The 21,100-nt window shown below is 44.9% G+C and overlaps 2 protein-coding genes and 1 long non-coding RNA gene across 3 annotated transcripts; 1 reads left to right on the top strand and 2 right to left on the bottom strand.

Annotated features, from left to right (window-relative positions):
- Positions 1-4,304: 4,304 nt before the first annotated feature.
- On the top strand, positions 4,305-10,242 carry LOC120652574 (neutral/alkaline invertase 1, mitochondrial). Its single transcript, XM_039930438.1, has 6 exons — positions 4,305-5,112; positions 7,574-7,739; positions 7,828-8,039; positions 8,463-8,956; positions 9,446-9,494; positions 9,600-10,242. Exons 1-6 carry the CDS (start codon positions 4,495-4,497, stop codon positions 9,924-9,926), a joined length of 1,866 nt encoding a protein of 621 aa, XP_039786372.1. The 5' UTR covers positions 4,305-4,494; the 3' UTR covers positions 9,927-10,242.
- Positions 10,243-16,174: 5,932 nt separating this feature from the next.
- Positions 16,175-17,403, bottom strand: LOC120652575. Its single transcript, XR_005666609.1, has 3 exons — positions 17,153-17,403; positions 16,997-17,041; positions 16,175-16,902 (listed from the first exon to the last, which is right to left on the bottom strand). It is a non-coding gene; the product is annotated as an uncharacterized LOC120652575 (long non-coding RNA).
- Positions 17,404-19,555: 2,152 nt separating this feature from the next.
- Positions 19,556-20,788, bottom strand: LOC120652576 (nifU-like protein 1, chloroplastic). The gene is made up of 3 exons (XM_039930439.1): positions 20,334-20,788; positions 20,109-20,251; positions 19,556-20,017 (listed from the first exon to the last, which is right to left on the bottom strand). The coding sequence occupies exons 1-3, from the start codon at positions 20,662-20,664 to the stop codon at positions 19,829-19,831; spliced, it is 663 nt and encodes a 220-aa protein (XP_039786373.1). The 5' UTR covers positions 20,665-20,788; the 3' UTR covers positions 19,556-19,828.
- Positions 20,789-21,100: the final 312 nt, after the last annotated feature.

Below are 21,100 nucleotides of genomic sequence, written 5' to 3' on the forward strand. Positions count from 1 at the left end.
GGCGGCCTCCCGTGGACGCCAACATCGGCCGCCAAGTGCTCCTGTCCCGCTTCCGCCCAGTGGCTGCTGGTAGTGGCGCTCGCCGGCTGAGCCTGAACTACGCCGCCTCAGCTGTAGGCTGTAGCCTGCACTTGCCCTACCTGTGTACGTACTGTAATACCGCACAGTACTGTGCATCTTGGTGAGGGCTTTTGACGGTGCTTAAAAAAATGATGCTTTCAGTGCAGAGAAGATTGGTCTGACGTAGACGCGCTTGTATAAGATTCGGTTATCTTACCCGCTTGCCTTTAATTTACTCCCTACTATGCGTCAAACAGGCTCGTCTTTAGGGCAACTGTTGGCAGAGATCAGCAGGTCTGTCGCCTTGACTCTCCAGCTAATGAACAAGAGTCTGATTCCCATTTATCGCTGCTGGATCGATCAAGTGGCCATGTTCTGCATGCGGTTATTTTCTGCAACTAATTAATTTAATTTGTCCCGCTCTTATATTAAACTAAAAGCGAAAGAAAATAAATCAATGATTATCAGAACTAACCCGTGATCTATTGGTTGCGGGCACGAGCCAGGAGCCCCATAATCCAACCGAGATCGCGCCACTCAATTGCGTCCACAAACTCTGAAAACTGCTGGCATTAAGACCGGCTAGATAGCTTGGCTAGTGTAGGATTGGACAAAAAAACTACATGAGGCAGCAATGATAGGGGTTCACTTCTTCAGGGTGACCGAAAGAGCCGATCGAACAGATAGTAACTGAAAGTTCCCCCCTCTTCGTTCCTAAACACGGGACTCTGATTGGCTTAAGGTGGCATCAGTGGTAAATGCACTTTAGTCACTAGGCAACCTACTGATGATGTGAATGGTAATGACATCAGAAAGCAGAAAGCGCATGCATGCACCAGATATTAATCCGCTGCCGGATGATTTTTTTTTGTAAAAAAAAGATCGAGACCCCCTCCCCTTCAGATTTTCAGCCGTTCCAATCATGCGAAGCACTAAACAAAGAACGCGCATGATCTTATCTGTCTAATCGATATCACCGGCCGGCCGGCGCCATATATTTACTATCCGATCCGCCCTGCTGGCTAATTAAACTGAGACCGAGGCCTAGCTCTACCAGCCGGTATGTGTATGTGTGTGAACCTCCGAGTCAATAGGTCTAGTGTTTCTGCACCATACATTTCGCCATCATCTAGACCAGATCTCCCATTCAGGCCCTGGGTTTCTAGCTAGTTTCTTTTTTGAAGTAAATTCTAGCCAGTTTCATAGCTAGCCTCTAAGCGCTGTGGCCATCGCTGCCTCCTCCCTCCACCAGCAGAAAAGCGCGGGCGGGCTTGTCAACGAAAAGAGGTCTGCCTCCCCGCTCAAAACTGAAAGACTTCGGAAAGCGCAGGACAAAAGTCCAAGGGTTGTCCGCAACAGATGGGTGCCAAGTCGCTGTGAGGTTGTGAAATCGACAATTCATGGGAGCAAGTTGCAGCTCGCGGATCTCTCCTGATCACGAGTTTTTTCTTTCTTTCTCTCTTGGCCCTGCGGCATGCGAGCGATCGCGATGTGTTCCAGTGGCTGGCGGTCAAACCGGCACGTTGTACTCGAGTCTTATACAAACTTACCATAAAACTTGCCGTATGGGTGTATTATCCACTATCCAGATATGTTCGTTCATGGGTGTGGCAAAATTTTGAGAAAGGTACTAGCAGATAAGCTAGTGGTGCTCATTACGTAGTATTCGATCCCCATGCGTGGTTGGTATGCTCTACAACTAACCTTCAGTGACCGTACTGCAGATATCACTTCCTTTTCTTTCTTTCTTTCTTTCTTTCTTTCTTTCTTTCTTTCTTTCATGGAAACACAGTAAATAAACTATCACTTGTGAATACTGCACTTGGCAACTTGGCATTAGACAGAAGATGGTGCTTGTATGATCTTTACTACTACTATTAGACAGAAATACAATGTAACATTCAGTGACCGTACTGACTGTCTAGCACTTAGCAGCAGACATTCAGTACGTGCAGTTTTTTTAGGGGTGTACGTACAGGTTTCGGAGTCTCTCTCCGCAATCTTGCTCCTCACGGAGAAATCATACGGTCCATGCATGCAAGTGACGGACCACTGTATTCTTCGCCATCCACTGATTCCTCTCGCACCGTGTCGTGTCGTTCCGGCAACTTACAGCAGCACCCGCACATTTCGAGCCAGGGCAGCTTCCTGGGCACCACGAGCTGAGATCTTGGTTCGGCTGGGTTCCATAAGCACTGTGCGTGGCGCTTGAAGTCACGGGCCTGACAAGCTCAGCCACTAGCTTTCCTAGCTCGTCCCAGTTTCTCCCCCCGCTTTCCACCGCGCGCGGCTGCAGTTTAGGCGCCGCGCACAGTCGCCGCGAGCGAACCGGATCCTACCTGCCTCATCCTGCGTGCATGCCTTTCAGTTTTTGGCACATGTGTTCGCGAGGACGACTCGCGTTGGCAGTTGGCACCGGGGCATTAGCGCGCGGCGAAGCTTGCACGATGCATCGTCGTCAGCCGGAGGCCGCAGGCAACTTGCCGTCCGGCCGGGCTTCGGTCAGCAGACCAGCGCTGGTGGTGGTACCCATCCCAGGCCGTGCCGCTATTGGAAATGCGTTCCAGATGGTGCTTTTTGGGTACTGTATTAGCGGTGATAGGAGAATATGAATATTACCGTACCATCACGTGGTGTTGCACTCGTACGTCGCTCTTTTTTTTTTCTGCTTTTGTAGGGAGAATTTATACTTCACTTCGTCTGTTTAGTAAGTATACTCTTCCGTCTCAAAAAATTATTCTAGGATTCAAAATTTATTCTAAAAAACAAGTCATCTCCTATTCTGTTTGCAAAGTGCATGTGCATGTAAAAATTAATTAGTGTCAAATATGTACAATAAACAAATATGGTCATTTTATATTCTTGTTAATCTGTCTTTAAATTTTTAGGATGACTTGTTTTTTTTTGGAATGGAGGGAGTAACTCGGAGCAGGAGAGTGGGAAGCGACGGTAGAAAGTGCGGCGAGTTGATGCAATCCCAACAGGAGTCGATCGGAAGCGAGGCCGGTAGATATGATGGAGTTTCTCTTCACCTTTGTTCGATTCGATCGTACCCCGGTTCTGCTTTCACCCGAGTTGGATCCGAACTGTGCGCGGCAAACTGAATATTTTGATTTTCTTCATTTTCTTTTGTTTGTTTTTTTCTAGTGCATGTTAGTGTTTTCTAATGTCTTAGCTATATGCTTCTTGGAATATGCATACTGTAATAATCCTGTCCCATGAATTCTTATAGGAAGATGCCTGAAATCAGAAATATATCTATTATGTTTTTTAGGGGGCGTGAAAGACTCCCGTACTAGCTTACAAATACAATAGAGAAGGTTTTACAGATGCGCGGAGCCTAATACGGCCCAGCAGCGGCCTTGTGTTTCAAACTCGAGAGTTTCTATGGGTGGGCCTGGTACAAAAGGCGTACCGAAGGGCTTAGTTATCTCGGATTCGGGCCCATGCGCATGCTACTACTGAATGAATTAATACCCCTAATAATGAATCAATTTGTTACTTTGTCGCGTGCTTTGAAGTTTGAAGGCCGACGGCGGCCAAGGAATGGGCAGCGAGCCAGTGAGTGCTGCAGTACCAGCAGCAGCACATGAACAGAAAAATCCTAGCATAAGCCCACCAGGTGCAAGCAAAACTCCGTGATAGATGATACTATTGATTTTTTTATTCGTTGGACCGTTCATCTTTTCTGTAAATATTTATGCAAAAAGATAATCTACGAGGCAAATCTAAAGTTATTTTTATGATAGATGTAGTGGTACTCATTTTATTTTATTTGACTAATTTAACAAATAATATTGTTGGTTAAAATTTTTAAAAAATAACTGGAGGAATATTTGCTATACAGGTGGGCTGCAAAAATTTTTCGCAGCCGTGCCTGAGCTGCCAAATAACAAACGTATTCCGCATTACATCCGCAATTCCGCATGAGCATTCAGAATATGTGAAAGCCCGCAGAGAAAAAGGAATCATAATATCACATGTTCTTACAAAAACGAGAAGCTCACACGAATAACTGCCAGTAGTGTCAGAGCACCCCGCCATGCAAGCAAGCCAAGGACTTTTTTGCTCGGCAATTCCAGCGCGAATTCCCTTCTCCTTCCCAGACGGGCGCCACCGCCACATCCCCCGCCTGGGCCCACTTATCCAAAGCTCGTGTTAATTTACCGCCACGAACGTGGCGCGTTCTGCGCCGTACGATGCTACAGAAGCCTATTTTTTGCACTTTCCCAAACCAAAAACTACCCAGTCTGTCGTTAACGAGTTTAATCCTCTCCCAACTGCTGCTAATTACTACCGCTGCGCGCCTGCGATCGAATCGACGCGAACCTCAATTTCCTTCCCGTCCCAAAATTCTCCGATCCCGAACCCAATCGCAGCGGAAACCTTCCTCCCCCCGCAATCCACACCGGGCGGGCGCCGACGCCGGCTCCAATGGCGGCCGCCGCCATCTCCCACCTCCGCCGCGGCGCGCAGCGCCACGCGCTGCTGTGCCTCTCGCTCTCGCGCCGCCGCTTCTCCTCCTCCGCGGCGTCCCCGCTCGCCGCGGCCGCGCGCCGGCTCCTCTCCACGACGGTGGACGCCGGCACGTCCTCGTCTGGGGAGCACTACAAGCCGCCGCCCTTCGACCCCTTCCGCGCCGCCACACTGTCGCCCTCGGCGCCGCAGCTGGAGTCGCCCCCGATCGAGGATGAGCCGCCCAGCAGCCCGCCACCGCCTGAGGAGGCGGTCGCGTCCGAGGCGGCGCACGAGCAGGCGACGCTGGCGTGCCAGGAGGTGGAGCTCGAGGGACTCAAGGCGGGGGTGGAGGCGGTGAAGAGCAGGGAGGAGTCGCCGGAGGAGAAGGAGGCGTGGTGGCTGCTCGGCCGCGCGGTCGTCAACTACTGCGGCAGCGCCGTGGGGACGCTGGCCGCGAACGACCCGTCCACCAGTCAGATGCTCAATTACGACCAGGTGTTCATCAGGGACTTCGTACCGTCGGCAATCGCCTTCCTCCTCAAAGGGGAGAGCGAAATTGTGAAGAATTTCCTGCTCCACACCTTGCAGCTCCAGGTGAGTCCAGCGAAACCCCGGAATGATTTGCTGGAGACCTAGAGTAATGCACGATACTTCATTCCTGGTGTAGTGGTCTGCTGTGCATGTTCAATCAAAATGTAGGTTTTGGTGAAGTTATTGGTGTCCAATTGTCCAGTATTATTTGTAGAAATAACCAAATTAATCTGAAACTTTTAGTCTCTAGAGAAGAACAATGATTCATTATAGTCGTACAGTCTCTTGGATTCAGACCCTCTACGTTAAAATTGAATAGTTGAATACACTGGAGTATATTGACTTTGTGTGGTTAGTGGTTAGGTAGGTAAGAAGTTTTCTGTGCTGTAATTCCCACCAATATCTAGTCCCACAATATTGCAGAATGCTGAAACACTGTTTCAGTTGAAAGGGGGCATGGATCCATCATGGTGGCCTTTACAGTGGCTGCCAAGAGATTTCAAATGTTTGAGTCTAGATTACAGAAAATACAGCGCGCCTGCACTTTGGTTATATTGTATTTTGCTAAGACCTCAGAACTCTGTTGGTAGGATTGCTGCACACAATTGTTCAGTGTTCACTTTAGAATTTAGATCCTTACGGTTACGAGGGATTTAAATATCCTATACTTTTGGCATTTGTTACTAATGTATGTGTAATATACATGTTTTTACCAAGCTGAAGTAGGGCACTTGCTATGGCAATCCTCTCCATTTATAACATATGCCTCCATCCATTATATGATCTTATTGTTACTGTTGCTTTAATATCATTATTTCCCTCTGAACTTAGTTCAACAGTTGCCTCGATTTGAGCTAACTATTTTAGTTTTCTATAAATGTTTTTCATTTATTTTTTCATTGAGTTATTAACATTGCCATGTATCACTATTCTTCCCATCATGTCCAGGTGTGGAGTTTGTGTGAACAGTTGAACTAATTTATATGGCACATTTTTAGTGATATCTTCATATATTATTGCTATATTAGGCCCCCTTGGGTCCTTTGGCATTAGTTATGAACTTCACTTTTGTTTTTCATATGCAATGCATTGGAAACATTACAGTGCTAACTGAAGAAATAAGAAGTTTTCAAAGTAGTCCACATACTATCATCCAGAGAAGGAGAAGCATTATTAAGTTAGTTGGCATGATGGACCTACCGTAAGTGGTAGTGCACAGGAAGATTATATTATCAGTTTAGCGTTGAGTCTTGTCACCTTTGAGATTTCTGGTTCATTCAGTTAGCTAAGCTATTTCCTCCATGATCTGATCATAAGAATATTACATTGCAAAACAAACATGATAATATGTCAGCATTTTAGCTTTTGAATATTGATGCCTGTTGATTGTCTAGAATTAGCATGGGTACCAGAAAGAATAGTTAAAGTGATCAAGGACAGATATTAGAGAAAGAAGGGAATCTCCCCGATATAGTTGGTTTTTACTAAGATTATTGATGAATGATGATAGAGAGATGTGACAACTGATATGTTCTTTACGAGACATATACGATAAATGTTTTCTCATCAAATGAAGTAGTCTTTCATCATTTTGGTCCCTCATCCTCCCAAAAAGTGTTCATGGGATGAAAAACCCTGTAAGTAATACAATATATAAGCAATACCAAGATATATGCACTCCTTTGCTTGATCGACTCAGCAGTCTGATAACTCATTACTCATTACTCATCACTCCAATTCTGATACCTTGATCCCTTTTAAATTGAGCACCAACACACCAATAGAGCAACCTGTCTAGCCTCTGATGCTATGTACCCATCAACCTATTGAGTACTTTGAGTATTTGCATTACCTGCATCCCGCCTCACTTCTATACAGGGTGAAATGGTGTCACGGTTTTTTTTTTTGGGAGGGGGTGATGTCATCAAATTGTTGAGTATTATCTTGTGGTGTCTACATAACTAGTAGATTGTCTTATTGTGTACTAGATGACTGGTCCAACTGGGTGGCTTTCTATTATTTCATGGTGCTCTTTGTTGTACAATATGTAATTTGCCCCCATTTAATTTGTGCATCCTCAGGTTCAAAATAATTATTGCTTTTGACCTAATTTCATTTCACAAAAATACTTGGTACTTTATGATTCCCAATGCATACCTGCTGACTGGGCCGTCTAGATAATTTTTGTGCTTTTATGTGTGCTTCAGATATTATTGAGTGATATTTTGGTCAAATTTTATCCAAAATCTGTATGCTTTGTCATGCACGTTTTGAAAACGGAGGGTGCAATTTGTTTTTTTTCTGCTGGAATATTTAACTTAACCCACACCAAAATCCTATCTTCACTGATCCTCCAGCATTGCGGTGCTCTGGTTAGTTATTTGGGTTGCTCGAGACGCTGCATTTTAACATGTTTCATGACTTCTTAACATCATACTACTAGCTATTGGATGTTTTAACTCACTCTTAAGTCTGTTAGTGTTTGGAAGGAAATGTAATGGTTTGCTTTTCTTTTATTGACCAGAGTTGGGAGAAGACCGTGGATTGCTATAGCCCTGGTCAGGGGTTGATGCCTGCTAGTTTCAAAGTTAGATCTGTGCCTTTAGATGGAAATAGTGAAGCATTTGAGGAGGTTCTTGACCCTGATTTTGGAGAGTCAGCCATTGGACGTGTAGCGCCAGTTGACTCTGGTGAGTATTTCTATGGAGTCACATTATAGTCCTGAAGATTTGTGTTTTTATTCACCTTTTTTTAAACATCAAGCTCTCTGTTTCTAAGGTCTTTGGTGGATAATCCTGTTGAGGGCATATGGCAAAATTACTGGAGACTATGCTCTACAAGAAAGGGTTGATGTGCAAACAGGCATCAGGCTAATACTGAATTTGTGCTTGTCTGATGGATTTGACATGTTTCCGACATTGCTAGTAACTGATGGATCATGTATGATTGATCGGCGGATGGGAATCCACGGGCATCCTCTTGAGATCCAGGCAAGCTGGTTAACGCTTGTTCTTAACATTATCAGATATATTAGGTAGCTTTTGTATAATGTTGTGGTCAGCCTCGGCCCTCGGCTGTGAGGACAAATCCATGCTCTCTAGTCAGTTCATTGTTCGTCAATTCATGTTTGAGCTACTGTATGTTAAAGTAATTTTTGCATGCTGATGTTGTTCAGACCTAGATGTTTTTTATATCCAGTCCCTATTCAGTTTGACTTTGTTGATTGGTGTTTGAATTACGTAATTTTAGGTAGTAAATTTGACTTTGTTGACTGTAATTTGCTATCTAGCCCCTATTCAGACAAAACATTGAAATTTCTTTGAAGTTTGTGTATATGGGGTTTCATAGTAGATAAAATCAGTACTATATATGAAAGAATTGTCATCAGACATCTTACGGGGGCTACTTCACAGGCTCTTTTCTATTCTGTTTTGCGCTGTGCTCGAGAAATGATCGGTGTAAATGATGGATCAAAGAACTTGATCCGTGCTATTAACAATAGGCTCAGTGCTCTGTCATTTCACATCAGAGAGTATTATTGGGTTGATATGAAGAAGATAAACGAGATTTATCGCTACAAGACTGAGGAGTACTCCCATGATGCTATCAACAAGTTCAACATCTACCCAGAGCAGATTCCTTCTTGGCTTGCAGACTGGATTCCTGTGAAAGGTGGTTACCTTATTGGCAATCTGCAGCCAGCTCACATGGATTTTAGGTTTTTCTCTCTAGGGAATCTCTGGGCAATTGTCTCATCTCTTGCTACCCAAAGGCAAGCAGAGGGTATTCTAAATCTCATTGAAGCCAAATGGGATGACATAGTGGCCAATATGCCTCTCAAAATATGCTACCCTGCACTAGAGTACGAGGAATGGCGTATCATCACTGGTAGTGATCCCAAAAACACGTGAGCAACTGAACTTTTTCTTGTCTTTCAGTTTTCTTCTGTATTTTCAGATGTTTCATGGGGATATAAAAAATTCAATACACAATAAATAATGATTTGGAAATTCAGCATATCGTGACATGCGTCTCGCGAGATCATAAAATGTGGTGAAGTAACACATCCTTTTCTCTCTTACTCCCTCCGTCCCAAAATACTAGTCATCCTAGGATTCAAAAATTGTCCCCAAAAACAAGTCACCCTACTCTATTTAGAAAGTGCATGCGCATGCAAGAATCAATTAGTGCCAAATATGGATAATATATAGGGGCAAACATGGTCATTTTACATTCTTGTAAATTTGTCTTAGAATTCCTAGGATGACTAGTATTTTGGGACGGAGGGAGTAAGCCAGTAGCAAACTTCTACTTTTGGCCCTGTGATGTGAAGCCTTCACCAAAAGCATAGTCCTGAGGTATTAACCAAGTTGTATTGCATTGCCTTTATTTGCAGACCCTGGTCGTATCATAATGGTGGATCTTGGCCTACATTGTTATGGCAGGTACAATTAAGCTATGCCCCACGTTTTGGAACTTATCATTCCTATCTTCGATGCTTCCTTACCTTTTCTTAGATTGATGTTTACTGATTTCTCTTCGCTGTTCAGTTCACCCTAGCCTGTATCAAGATGGGTAGGCGTGACTTAGCACGGAGGGCAGTTGAAGTGGCAGAAAAGAGGCTCTCAGATGACAAGTGGCCAGAGTATTATGACACCAGGACAGGAAGATTTATTGGGAAACAATCACGGTTATATCAGACTTGGACCATTGCTGGTTATCTTAGCTCCAAAATGTTATTGGACTGTCCCGAGATGGCATCCATACTAATATGTGATGAAGACTTCGAGCTGCTGGAAGGGTGTGCTTGCAGTCTGAACAAGAGTGCTCGCACCAAATGCTCACGTCGTGCGGCCAAGTCGCAGGTCCTTGTGTAGTTCCATGCCTGGTTTTCACCCCAAGAACTGCACTGCTCCTTCAACTTTGTTGAATTGTTCGTCACAGAAGTTGGCACTAGTTAGTAGTTACTTCAGCAGGATGACCACGAACCACCTATGCCGGTTATTTTGGCGAGTTTGTGGTTGATCCACTCATACAAGAGTATACATTGTTGTGTGTACATTTTACTTAATCAATCTTATGTATTCTGCCAGTCAACTCGAGTTGATTGGTTGTTTTTTTGTAAGCAGACAGCATGTAAATATTACCAGCTGTTACAAATGTACCATGAGAAATACACAGAGATTTCTTACAGTTCTTGGTCTTTGCCGGGTCTTTCGTATTTCAGGGTCAGTTCAGACGACTGAACCTGGGTACGTGACAGGGTGCAAGACATGCTTTGCAGACGACTGCGTTGAGCAAGGTCTAGCAGCAAACAGTGATCATGACTGGTGAGCCAAACTGACAAACTGTCAATATCAGGTTTCTCTTCATGCTCGGCTCATGTGTGCTTCATGTATCGCTGGGCAGTCAAGGTTTCAAATTGATTTTTGCACTGATGCACCACCTCTTTAACACTGCCGATTGGTCCATGCATGCACCCTCTGGCGCCTGTAAGAACAGGTGAAATTTCATCTCTTCAGTACTTGATTCTAATTTCTGTTGTGACTTTCGTCTGAACGTAATGGTTTGAATTTCTGCTCTGTTGCACATATATGGAGCATTTAACTTCTGTGAGAACTGGCTTGATCATGGTGACCACTGGGTCTGCCTGGCCACTTTTTAATGCGCTTCAGTTGCACAGTTTTACTTATTGTGCAGGTATTTTGTTACTGTTTGTTGATCAGAAGTTCAGAACACAATCATGTTCCTTTTGCCTACTAGTGATAGGGTTTTCACTGCCCCGTCTTTCAACAATCAACATGCAGTGGGCGGCACAGATGCTGCTCTGCTTCTCTACCCTGCCGCTTTGCGTCTTGTAAACATCACTGGTAGGATGCAGGCACAGGCAGGCCGTCCCCTGGAACTGCGAGGTCTCCCACGCAGCACGAATGAGATCCAGGAGAGATATTTAGCTTGACAAGTGGTTATTTTGATTGAATGACAACAGCTCTAGGAGCTGCAATTTTTGTGGTGCAACTTTTATTATTATAAGTTAGTACCCATTTATGGTCATTTCATGATGTGTCACTGCCCTGTCCTGCAGAGTTTAGGTAAATACGGTGGTCCAGATCTGACGAGCTTTCAAGAAAATCTGATGGACATCAGAGTTCTCCCTGAACAAAAACAATAGAATTCTTGCTGTCTGCAAGCTGCCATTGCTGTAGAATTGCCGATGCACTCATGCACACAAGGTTACTGAATGAGCTACAGATCATAATGAAAACTCTAATAGGAACAACGAATTACAAGTAGCAACAGCTATTTTGTTCGTTCAGAGGCTGGCTGTGCAAGGTAAATCTTTTTCCTTTTCGAAAGAGAACTAGTAGATATTTTCTTCTAGAGTTATACTGAAGGAAAGAAACTCTGGATGCATTGCCTGCTTGAAAATGACAGTCTTATCAGTCAGGTACATGATCAGTCTTGAATTGACATACACAGATTTCGAATTTCTTGGGATTCTTGTACTCCAGTCCAAGCAATTCAGACTGTGTACCCACCTTATTGATTTCTACTGACAGGAGAAAGGCTACCACTCCTACCCATCCTCTAGAATAACCGATGTGGCAAGAAAAGTTTCTCTTTTCAAGGAAGATGCAAAGAGATATGGAGCCATTAACTCGAGCCGCTCGAATGCATGCATGCGCGCATTAGTAGCCCGTTTAGTTCCAAAAACAAAAAAAATTGGATGTCAAATCGAGACTTTGACCAAATGTCGGAAGGGTTTTTCGGACACTAATTAAAAAACTAATTTCAGAACTCACTTGGAAACCGCGAGACGAATCTTTTGAGGCTTTTGACCGCATCATTAGCACAGGGGGTTACTGTAGCACTTATGGCTAATCATGCACTAATTATACTCGAAAGATTCGTCTCGTCGTGTACATCCTAACTGTGTAATTAGTTTTATTATTTAATTACATTTAGTGCTTCATACATGTGTTCAAAGGTGAGGTGAAAATTTTTGGGTGAAAATTTTTAGCAACTAAACGGGCTCTAGATTTCGACTAGTCGGGTTGCTGCAGCACAGTCTTGCATGCTTCATCAATGCCCTGTGCTGTTCTGAGCTGAGGCGCCCTGTTGGGCAAAGGTAATGCTATTTCTCTTTGCTTGTTGCTGCTTCTGTTCTCGCTACTGTTTCTGGACATTGCATGGATTCCTTCCTGCCCACTATTGCTTGTGCAGCACAGGGGCTGTTTCGCTTCACTATTTGGGCCGTTACCACCTTTAAACACAAAAACACAAAATTTTATAAAGGAATCTTGCTAATTTGAAGTACTAAATAAAGTCTATTTACAAAACTTTTTGCATAAATGGGTTGTAAATCACGAGACGAATCTAATGAACCTATTTAATCTATGATTTGCAACATTGATACTACAGTAAACATCCGCTAATTATTGATTAATCATGGATTAATTAGCATCATTAGATTCGTCTCGCGATTTACAATCCATCTGTGCAAAACGTTTTGTAAATATACTTCATTTAGTACTTCAAATTGGTAAGATTCTGTCGAAATTTTTTTTTGCGTTTACACGCCGACGAACTAAACACGGCCTTGGAATTGAATCCATTTTGTCTCTCACCACTAACTTCTGAGATTTTTTTAAATAAAATAACTGGCCGAATCTTTGCAAGCAAGCATGAGCGTGCCAGCCGTGAGACGATGCTGAGGCACAATGCAATTGCTGCTGCATCTTAAAATTCTGCATCCTGTAGAGAGAGATAGAGAGGGGGAGCATTTAAGGACAAAACTATACCCCCTGTGTGAACTGTGAAGCAGTTGTCCAATTGTGACCGGGCATATAGGGATATTTCTTTTCTTTTCTTTTCTTTTCTTTTCTCTTCTCTTCCTCAGGAGGAGGGGACAGATGGAGGTGGTGGGCCCCTCATAAATGTCCATCTCAATTCTCAAAAGCGTTGCAATTCGTGAAATTGTACAATAGGAACTACAAAAATTAGAAAAGTTTCCTGGGTGTCACATCGGTTTCTCATTCTTAGAACTGTTGCTCTTTCAATCCATCCTAGCAATACAAGTATACAACGGATGCAGAACCCCTTGATCCCTGATTGATCCTTGCATGATAGAGTAGCGTATGTTCTAAAACCGTGTCATGCCCCTTAATTTTGTTCTCTCTTTTTTTCTCGTTTATTTGAAATTATCTATACTTGCGGTAGAGTTCTGCAATGCCCTCACGGTCCAAGGATATCTCCATTTTAAGTTTCTGCAGACCTATCCAAATTCACTTCCAGAGGAAGTATAAGGACATTTGATGCATATGTTGAATACGGGCCTTAACAATTCCTGAAGCGACCATTTACTGAAAGACTAGTGACTTCGATGATGAAGATGAGGAACGTGGGGAGCATTCTATCCTAGTTTCTGCACATGGTGACTAGGAAAAACCTCTTTTATACCTCGACAATAGCATGTGTGTCCACACTCGATCTGGTGCGCCGCTAGTTATGCATCAATGGAGCCCTCTGCCCCTTTTGTCTTGTCGCGTTTGTTGTGTGCACAAGAAGCGCCTTTCCTTTCTTTTTGTTCCCCTCTCCATCCTTTTTACCAAATTGCTGCCTGAATTCTGGCCTGGACAGCGCTTGGTGGTTTCCACAAAGGAAAGCGAGGTCTATGGCAATGATATTCCCGTATAGCTAGCCTTTGAGCTCCACTGTCCTTGGCTATCTCTTGCCGTGCAACGCGAGGTCGCTGCTCGCCCATGTGGAGACTGGAGAGCACCAACCGAACCAACCAGCTCTAGTAGATCAGCCCATGCAGGCCATAAAGCCTGGTTAGTGTTAGGGCATTCTGCCGCCTCCTAAACCTGCTCCTACCCATTGATTCATGCAAGGATGCTTGCATTGTGCTGTGTAGTAGTGAAGGGTAGGTTGCTCCATTTGGGCCCCGTTTAGTTCCCAAAAATTTTCACCCAAAAATTTTCACCTCCCTTTTAAACACATATATGAAGCACTAAATGTAATTAAATAACAAAATTAATTACACAGTTTGGATGTACACGACGAGACGAATCTTTTAAGCCTAATTAGTGCATGATTAGCCATAAGTGCTACAGTAACCCACATGTGCTAATGTCGCGGTCAAAGGCCTTAAAAGATTTGTCTCGCGGTTTCCAAGTGAGTTCTGAAATTAGTTTTTTAATTAGTGTCCGAAAAACCCTCCCGACATCTGGTCAAACGTTGACGAGACATCCAAAATTTTTTTCTTTTGGGAACTAAACGCACCCTTGATGTCTTTGAATGGCTCATTTACTGTACACAGAGGATTGTGTGTAAGTGCCTGCCAAATAGACGTACGTGCCTACATGGCCTGCCAACTATGGTAGCAGGCTTGAATGGACCTGTACGGGCTGCTGTTACAAAGTGAAAGACGGACGTATTTCTGTAGGATTTTATTACTTTGTTTGCTGATAACTACGAGTTCAAGAATGCATATAGATGCAAAAAGAGAGATGTTTTTTTGGCATTTTGCTCTGCTTTCCCATTTCCTATGGAGGTCAGTGCTGTCAATGATTTATGAATTGACTCTCTATGCCTTGTGTGGAGCAACCTAGTCACAACCTTTTGCCCCTTCTCTTTTCCTAAAGATATGTCCAGCGAGTGTTGGTGTTTGTCCCCCAGTAGTTGCTGGCCCTATAGTGCTATTTCAATCCTTCATTCTTGCTTAAGCTACACATTTTAAGTAACCTCCATTCTCTTAGTTTCAGAGAAAATATTTCACATACGCTCTTCATTTCTCTCCACACATTTCTAGGATAATTATCAGACCTACCAGCTTAGCTCGAACAAATAAACAGTACAAGCTTTATAGAACATAAATTGATCAGCATAGAAGGTGGCATTGATCAGACGATCAGTGTAAGGATGCTCCGGATATAAATGATCATGCTTTAGTTAACATTTGATCTTATTTTAAGATGGACCAAGTGTGATATAGAGCATTCTATTTACTCACTCTGACAGATCGACCGGGAGCTACGATTGACAGTTGCAATGATTTCTATCCAAGAATCAAACTGAAAGTGTTCCCCTTTTATCTTTCAGATTTAACTGGAACTGTTTTGCTAGGTCAGGATTGTACTACTACCCTTGGAGCTATCTATTGAGGCTTTGTTTAGATGAAACGCAAATTTTTTTTCGATTAAATCTTGTTAATTTGAAGTAGTAAATGAAGTCTATTTATAAAATTTTTTGCACATATGGGTTGTAAATCGCGAGACGAATCTAATGATGCTAATTAATCCATGATTAATTAATAATTAGCTGATAGTTACTGTAGCATCACTGTTGCAAATCATGAATTAAGTAGGCTCATTAGATTCGTCTCGCGATTTACAGTCCATCCATGCAAATTTTTTTATAAATAGACTTTATTTAGTACTACATACATGTATACATGTGTCAAATATTCGATGGGATGTTTTTTTAATGTCTCCGGAGGGTCTGATCTAAATAGTGCCTCAGTTCTTTCTTATCATGGATGCATACACCTGCCACGAGCTCTAGCTATTCAAATCTTAACTGTCCCCACCAGGCCTATTAAACAATATACGGCGAACTTAATTAGCCTCAACTCGTACCTGTAGCCTTAATTTGAATTCCTTGCATCAAATACCACGATGAAATGCGTGGGAGAATCGAGAGTGGGGGCAGAATATATAACAAAGGGTTTGTTTAGTTCGTTTTACTTGTAAACGCAAATTTTTTTTGTGTGGGAATCTTGTCAATTTGAAGTACTAAATGAAATCTATTTACAAAACTTTTTGCATAGATGGGTTGTAAATCGCGAGACGAATCTAATGATGCTAATTAATCCATGATTAAACAATAATCAGCGAATGATTACTGTAGCATCACTATTGCAAATCATAGATTAAGTAGACTCATTAGATTCGTCTCGCGATTTACAGCCCAACCATGCAAAAAATTTTGTAAATAGACTTCATTCAGTACTTCAAATTAGCAAAATTTCTTTTCACTTTAATGCATTTACGGCTTTTTTGTGTTTTCGGGTGGAAATTAAACAGGGCCAAAATGAATTGACAACACATTATTAGTCTTTCCATTGCGTGCGGTACCAAAATGAGCAGTTCTCAATAGTAAGAAAGCACATGGATCCAAAATGTTTCAAGCACACACACCCTACTTATTCCACTGATGGGATACATACGAAGCTAGCTTACAAGTAGGAGCCTACTTCACATGCCTGAGCATCATGGTGCAACAGGAACATGCTTTTGTGTCTCATCTACTACACTCTACAATCAAAGCAAAATATATGTTGGAAGGGATGGTTTTACACGATGAGTTCACACCTCACACAGCAGTACACATGACTGTATTATGAGAAGCACCACACCGTTCACTTCTCGCTGAAGATCAAATTATAGTATACTGAAATCTAGCTACCACTACCACTAAACTTAGGAACGCAGCTCAAGAGGGATAGATAGAGGAAGGACTGAAGAATGAGGAGGAAGATGCGAGGTAGAGAGGATCGAGTCAAAGAGAAGAACCATCACAACATTGGGTCTTACAAAGTCAAGAAAAGGTCTTGCAAGGTCAAGAAGACTCGATCTTGCAAGACTCTAAACGTTGCGATGGCAAGAATGTGAAGAATGATGAGAATGATGGCTGAATGAAAAGCTCAATTAGGATAACACCGTGACAGGGCTAAGCATGAACCATCTGAACCAATGCTCCTGGCGGCCAAGATGCATGTGTTTCGTCATTCCATGTGAACATCTGAAGCTCACGGGGCTGCTTGATTGTCGCAGAGCTCCTCCTCTCCATCTGATGACAGCAAGAGTTTTACTGTAAGGGCAAGATATCAGACACGCAGAGAAGAGGCTGCATATACAAGGGAATCTCTTGATGATGAGCTTACCGCGAGCTCCATCATGGCTTCGTTGGGCTAGCGTGCAAGAAAACACTGCAGGAAAGTGGCATCAAAACATTAGCAGGGCACACACAAACCGCAGGAGAGTAGTAGCCTGTTAAGCTCAGAACGAGGAAGAGAGATTGCAAGGGCTTGCTCGCTCACCGATCGAGCTAGGTAGCCAGCGGCGTCAAGGAAGAAAGGCCCAGCTTCTCCCAACTTGAGATGTTGGTCACCTTTGTGAGGGGAGTAGTGTGTGTGGTAGTGAACAGGTGCTGTGGTGAGTAAAAAGGCCGAGGGGGGGCAGGAGGCGGAGACTAGGAGGAGAGAGAGGGATCAGGGAGGGACGGGGGAGGGAGAGCTGGCTCAGGGGGCCAGACATGGAGACCTGGCAGTGTGTGTATGCAGAAACTGCAGCAGATGGAGATTTGGGGTCAGGAAATCTTTTGGGGATTTGATCTCTTCATCCTTTCCAAGAGATCGATGTGCTATAGGCTGTGGTCTAGTGCTCTAGCTAGTGACTAGCAGCCTATAGCGTGTGAGCATGCGCCAAGCAGTTGAGAGAGAAAGAGGTGTGGGAGAGAAAATGCGGAATGGTTGAAGCCTTGGAGGATTTATTGTTCATAGTTGGGGCTGCCATGCATGTATGGATGGATTTCAATGTTTCCACTTGGAGCGGTCAAAGACATGTTTGAATCTATTATAAATAACAGTTGGCTGTTAAAAATAACAGAATAAAATTGGGCGATGCCAGATCGTGGCGCAATTGCTAACCAGGAGTCCAGGAGAGGAAACTTTGAATATCGATCGGCCCTATATTCAAAAGAAAATTATTAAACTTACAAAATGAAGGCGTGTCGACATATGGTGCTCACATTAACTTTCCTGTGTTCGTTCTGAAATACTAAGTACCTAATTTTCCTGTTCGTGGCTTCGTGCTACAGACTACTACTTACATGGTGGGGTCACTTCTCTCACCAGCCGCCAGCATGCATATGATCTCCGGTTCGGCGGTTCCGTTGCGCCATTTCCTTCTCGTCGCACCGCCGCCTCCGAACCCGTCCTCCGCCGCCGCCGCTACGGCGGCGTGCAATCGCGTCGCGTCCACTCAAGCTCATCAGCTCTCATCCAAAACTAGCGCCGCCGCGCGGGTCACATCCGCACCAAAAACTACTGTACGCTGTGTTCACTTATAAAATTTCTCTCTCCACCAAACTTCATTATTCACCTATCACATCAAATCTTTTACCTCATGCATGGAGTATTAAATATAGATAAATAAAAAAACTAATTGCATAGTTTTGATGTACACAACGAGACGAATCTTTTGAGCCTAGTTAGGTCATGGTAGGACAATAATTAACACAAATAAACAAAAAATAGTACAGTATATCACAGTATTCGATGTGACTCTTTTTACCACTATTTTACAGATCTAAACACAGCCGTAATTAACAACAGCTAAGAACTCGCGGCGTCACGTCCGCTCATGCGCTTCGCGCGAAATATTCTCTCGGGGTCGATCGATTTGATGGGCGAGTCATCAAGTTGTTTTACCGCCGTAAATGAGCGAGCGGGGCCTCGCCCACGAGCGCAGGCCGCCGTAAATGAGCGGATCCGAGCGCCGTTCCCGCGAAATATTTTTGCCGGAATCCCCAGGCGCGGGCGCGGGCGCGGGCGCGGGCGCGTGGAACTTCACGTGCGCTGCCTGCCGCTTGCTCGGCCCGCCCGCCCGCACCACCACACGCAGTGAACTGTGGGGAGTGGCGGAGGCCACAGTGAGTCCGCCTCGGCGCCGCCTCGTCTCGGCCTCCGAGGACCGGGCGGGCGAGCGTCGGTCGCTCAGAACTCGGAGCAGGCTGGGGCCTTGGTTGACCAGACCTGAGCTGCTGAGCAGCTGAGCGGCGGCCGAAGCCCAACGCCGGGCGAGTTGCCGTTTTATTATTATTATCCGGCCAACGGAGCACGAGGATTTACACGGCGTTCGATCAGTTTGCCGCTCGTGTCGGTTTCATTCCACCGTCGACGGACTGGATTAAGAAATGGCGGGGGAGGGGAACACGTGTCGATTCCCTGGGATGATGCTTTGCTTGCTTGTGCTTGGTGATTCTAGCGGTAGATTGGACCCGGCCGGTGGTTAGTAGGAAGGATGGGAGCGTACTACTGCTACAGTGCCATGACTAATTCCGTAGGGGTAACATGGTGCACGGCTGCACGGCCATGACTAGCGTGCCAGGCGCCAGCCGCCAGGGCGTCACACGGCTGTTGTACCAAGTTGTGGTCCGCCGCCGCCGCCGCCGCCACCGCCACCGCCTTGGTAGCTCACTATTGGGCTCTCTGAAGTGGGCCGGGGCGCATTGCGTCGATCAGATGCGGCCCAAATTAGTTGGGCTTTTCTTTTTCTTTTAAAAAGATTGCTTCAGTTTTCTCAAAGTCAGCTGCACAGCGAATGGATATTCCAGGAACGGCCCATCCCCGAAAATGCTGGAGTACAAAACTACAAAGTAGAGTTGCAAGAAAGGTAAAATTGCGGTTTGCAACTGTACCTCCGGCTCTTCAAGGGACTCATACTGCAAGATATGCTTGGATTGAAAGTCAGTACACAGTACATTCCAGTGCACATATGCTGAGATCGTATGGAATTCTGAATCATCTGAATTCAGGTGATGAAAAATGCAGGGATGAGGCACAAAACCGTCCATTGACAGCGCTGCTGCATTTCAAAATTTCAATACAAGCACAGCAACATTTTGCAAACTACTCCCGTGTATATATCTGATAATTTCATCTTCTTATTTGCCGTCGGCTTTTTGATGCATATCTGCTTATCTAGAGAGTGTTCTACTGGGTGAATACCACGTTGGTGATGTCCGGGAATTTCTCTTTGATGGCAGCCTTGATGCCGCTCCCGATGGACTCCGGCCCGTCGTACTTCACCAGGCAGTCCTCGCCGTCGACGGCCAGCACATCCACGCTCCCGCCGTAGTTCGCGATCGCCGGCCGGAGTATGTCCAGGTGTCGGTTCACCGCCTGCAGTACCAAAGAATCGCTTGCCAATGAGTGCTTATAGTACCAGTACTACGCGGTGCTATGTCCGTGGTGGACGTGTTCGTTCAACGACCTCGGGCGTCGTCTCCGCCGGTGGTTGATCCCCGTCGAACACCTGACGGATTTCCTTGAAAGCGTCGCCGAACTTCTCCTTGAGCACGCGCTCGATGCCCATATTCATCGTCGTCGTCGAGCTGGGGCAGCTGCCGCACGCTCCTACATGTCGCAACCAAGGAAAATCACTGCAGTTACAAGATTTCGATCCCACCAATTGAATTACCAACAGATTTACTTTTACCTTCGAGCTTGAGGGAGATGACGCCGTCCTCGACGGACACGACGGTGACGTTGCCGCCGTCAGCGATGAGGTACGGGCGCACGTCGTCCAGGACGCGGTCGACGTTTTCCCCCGTCATCTCGTAGGTCGCCGCCGAGTACAGGCCGCCTCCCGGGGCCGGCGGCGTGGATGCGGAAGCCGCAGCCAGGCATGGCCGCGTGCCGGAGGTCCGGATCTTGGAGGATCCAAATTGGAGCCGCCGAGGGGGTGGGAGTGGACTCGGTTTGGCGATTCGGAGGCGGATTCGCGGCGGCGGCAACGAGACGGCGGCGGCGGTCAACGACGCCTCCATGGATTTGTGTGGTTGTGTGCGCTGTGGGCGTTTTGCTCTTTGCTACCGTCCAGGTGGTTGGGGACTTGGGGCCAAGAAAGTTGCGTTGGAAAAGAAGCGGAAAGTATCTGTGTGTAACGCGGATTCAAGATTTTTCATACGAATTAGTACTCTTATATATGAAGCAAATTTATACTAGTAAAACTCCACTGCATGCTAGAGATTAACCGATCAAATTCAGGCTCTCCGTTTTCAGTTTATCCCAACTTATTCTCCCTCACATGACACTATTGAATCAGCTGAAAGCTTATCAGACCAGCCGAATAGCTAAACTACAATTAAACTATATAATGTGTTTCTTCTAGCCTCTACTCCTTTTTTTTAGTTTCCCATTTAGATCCTTACCGCCAGAGGGCGAGGCCACCGGACCATAGGAGGTTGTGGGAGGAACAAAGAT

The sequence above is a fragment of the Panicum virgatum genome, chromosome 9K, assembly GCF_016808335.1.
Source record: "Panicum virgatum strain AP13 chromosome 9K, P.virgatum_v5, whole genome shotgun sequence".
Classification (NCBI taxonomy): domain Eukaryota; kingdom Viridiplantae; phylum Streptophyta; class Magnoliopsida; order Poales; family Poaceae; genus Panicum; species Panicum virgatum.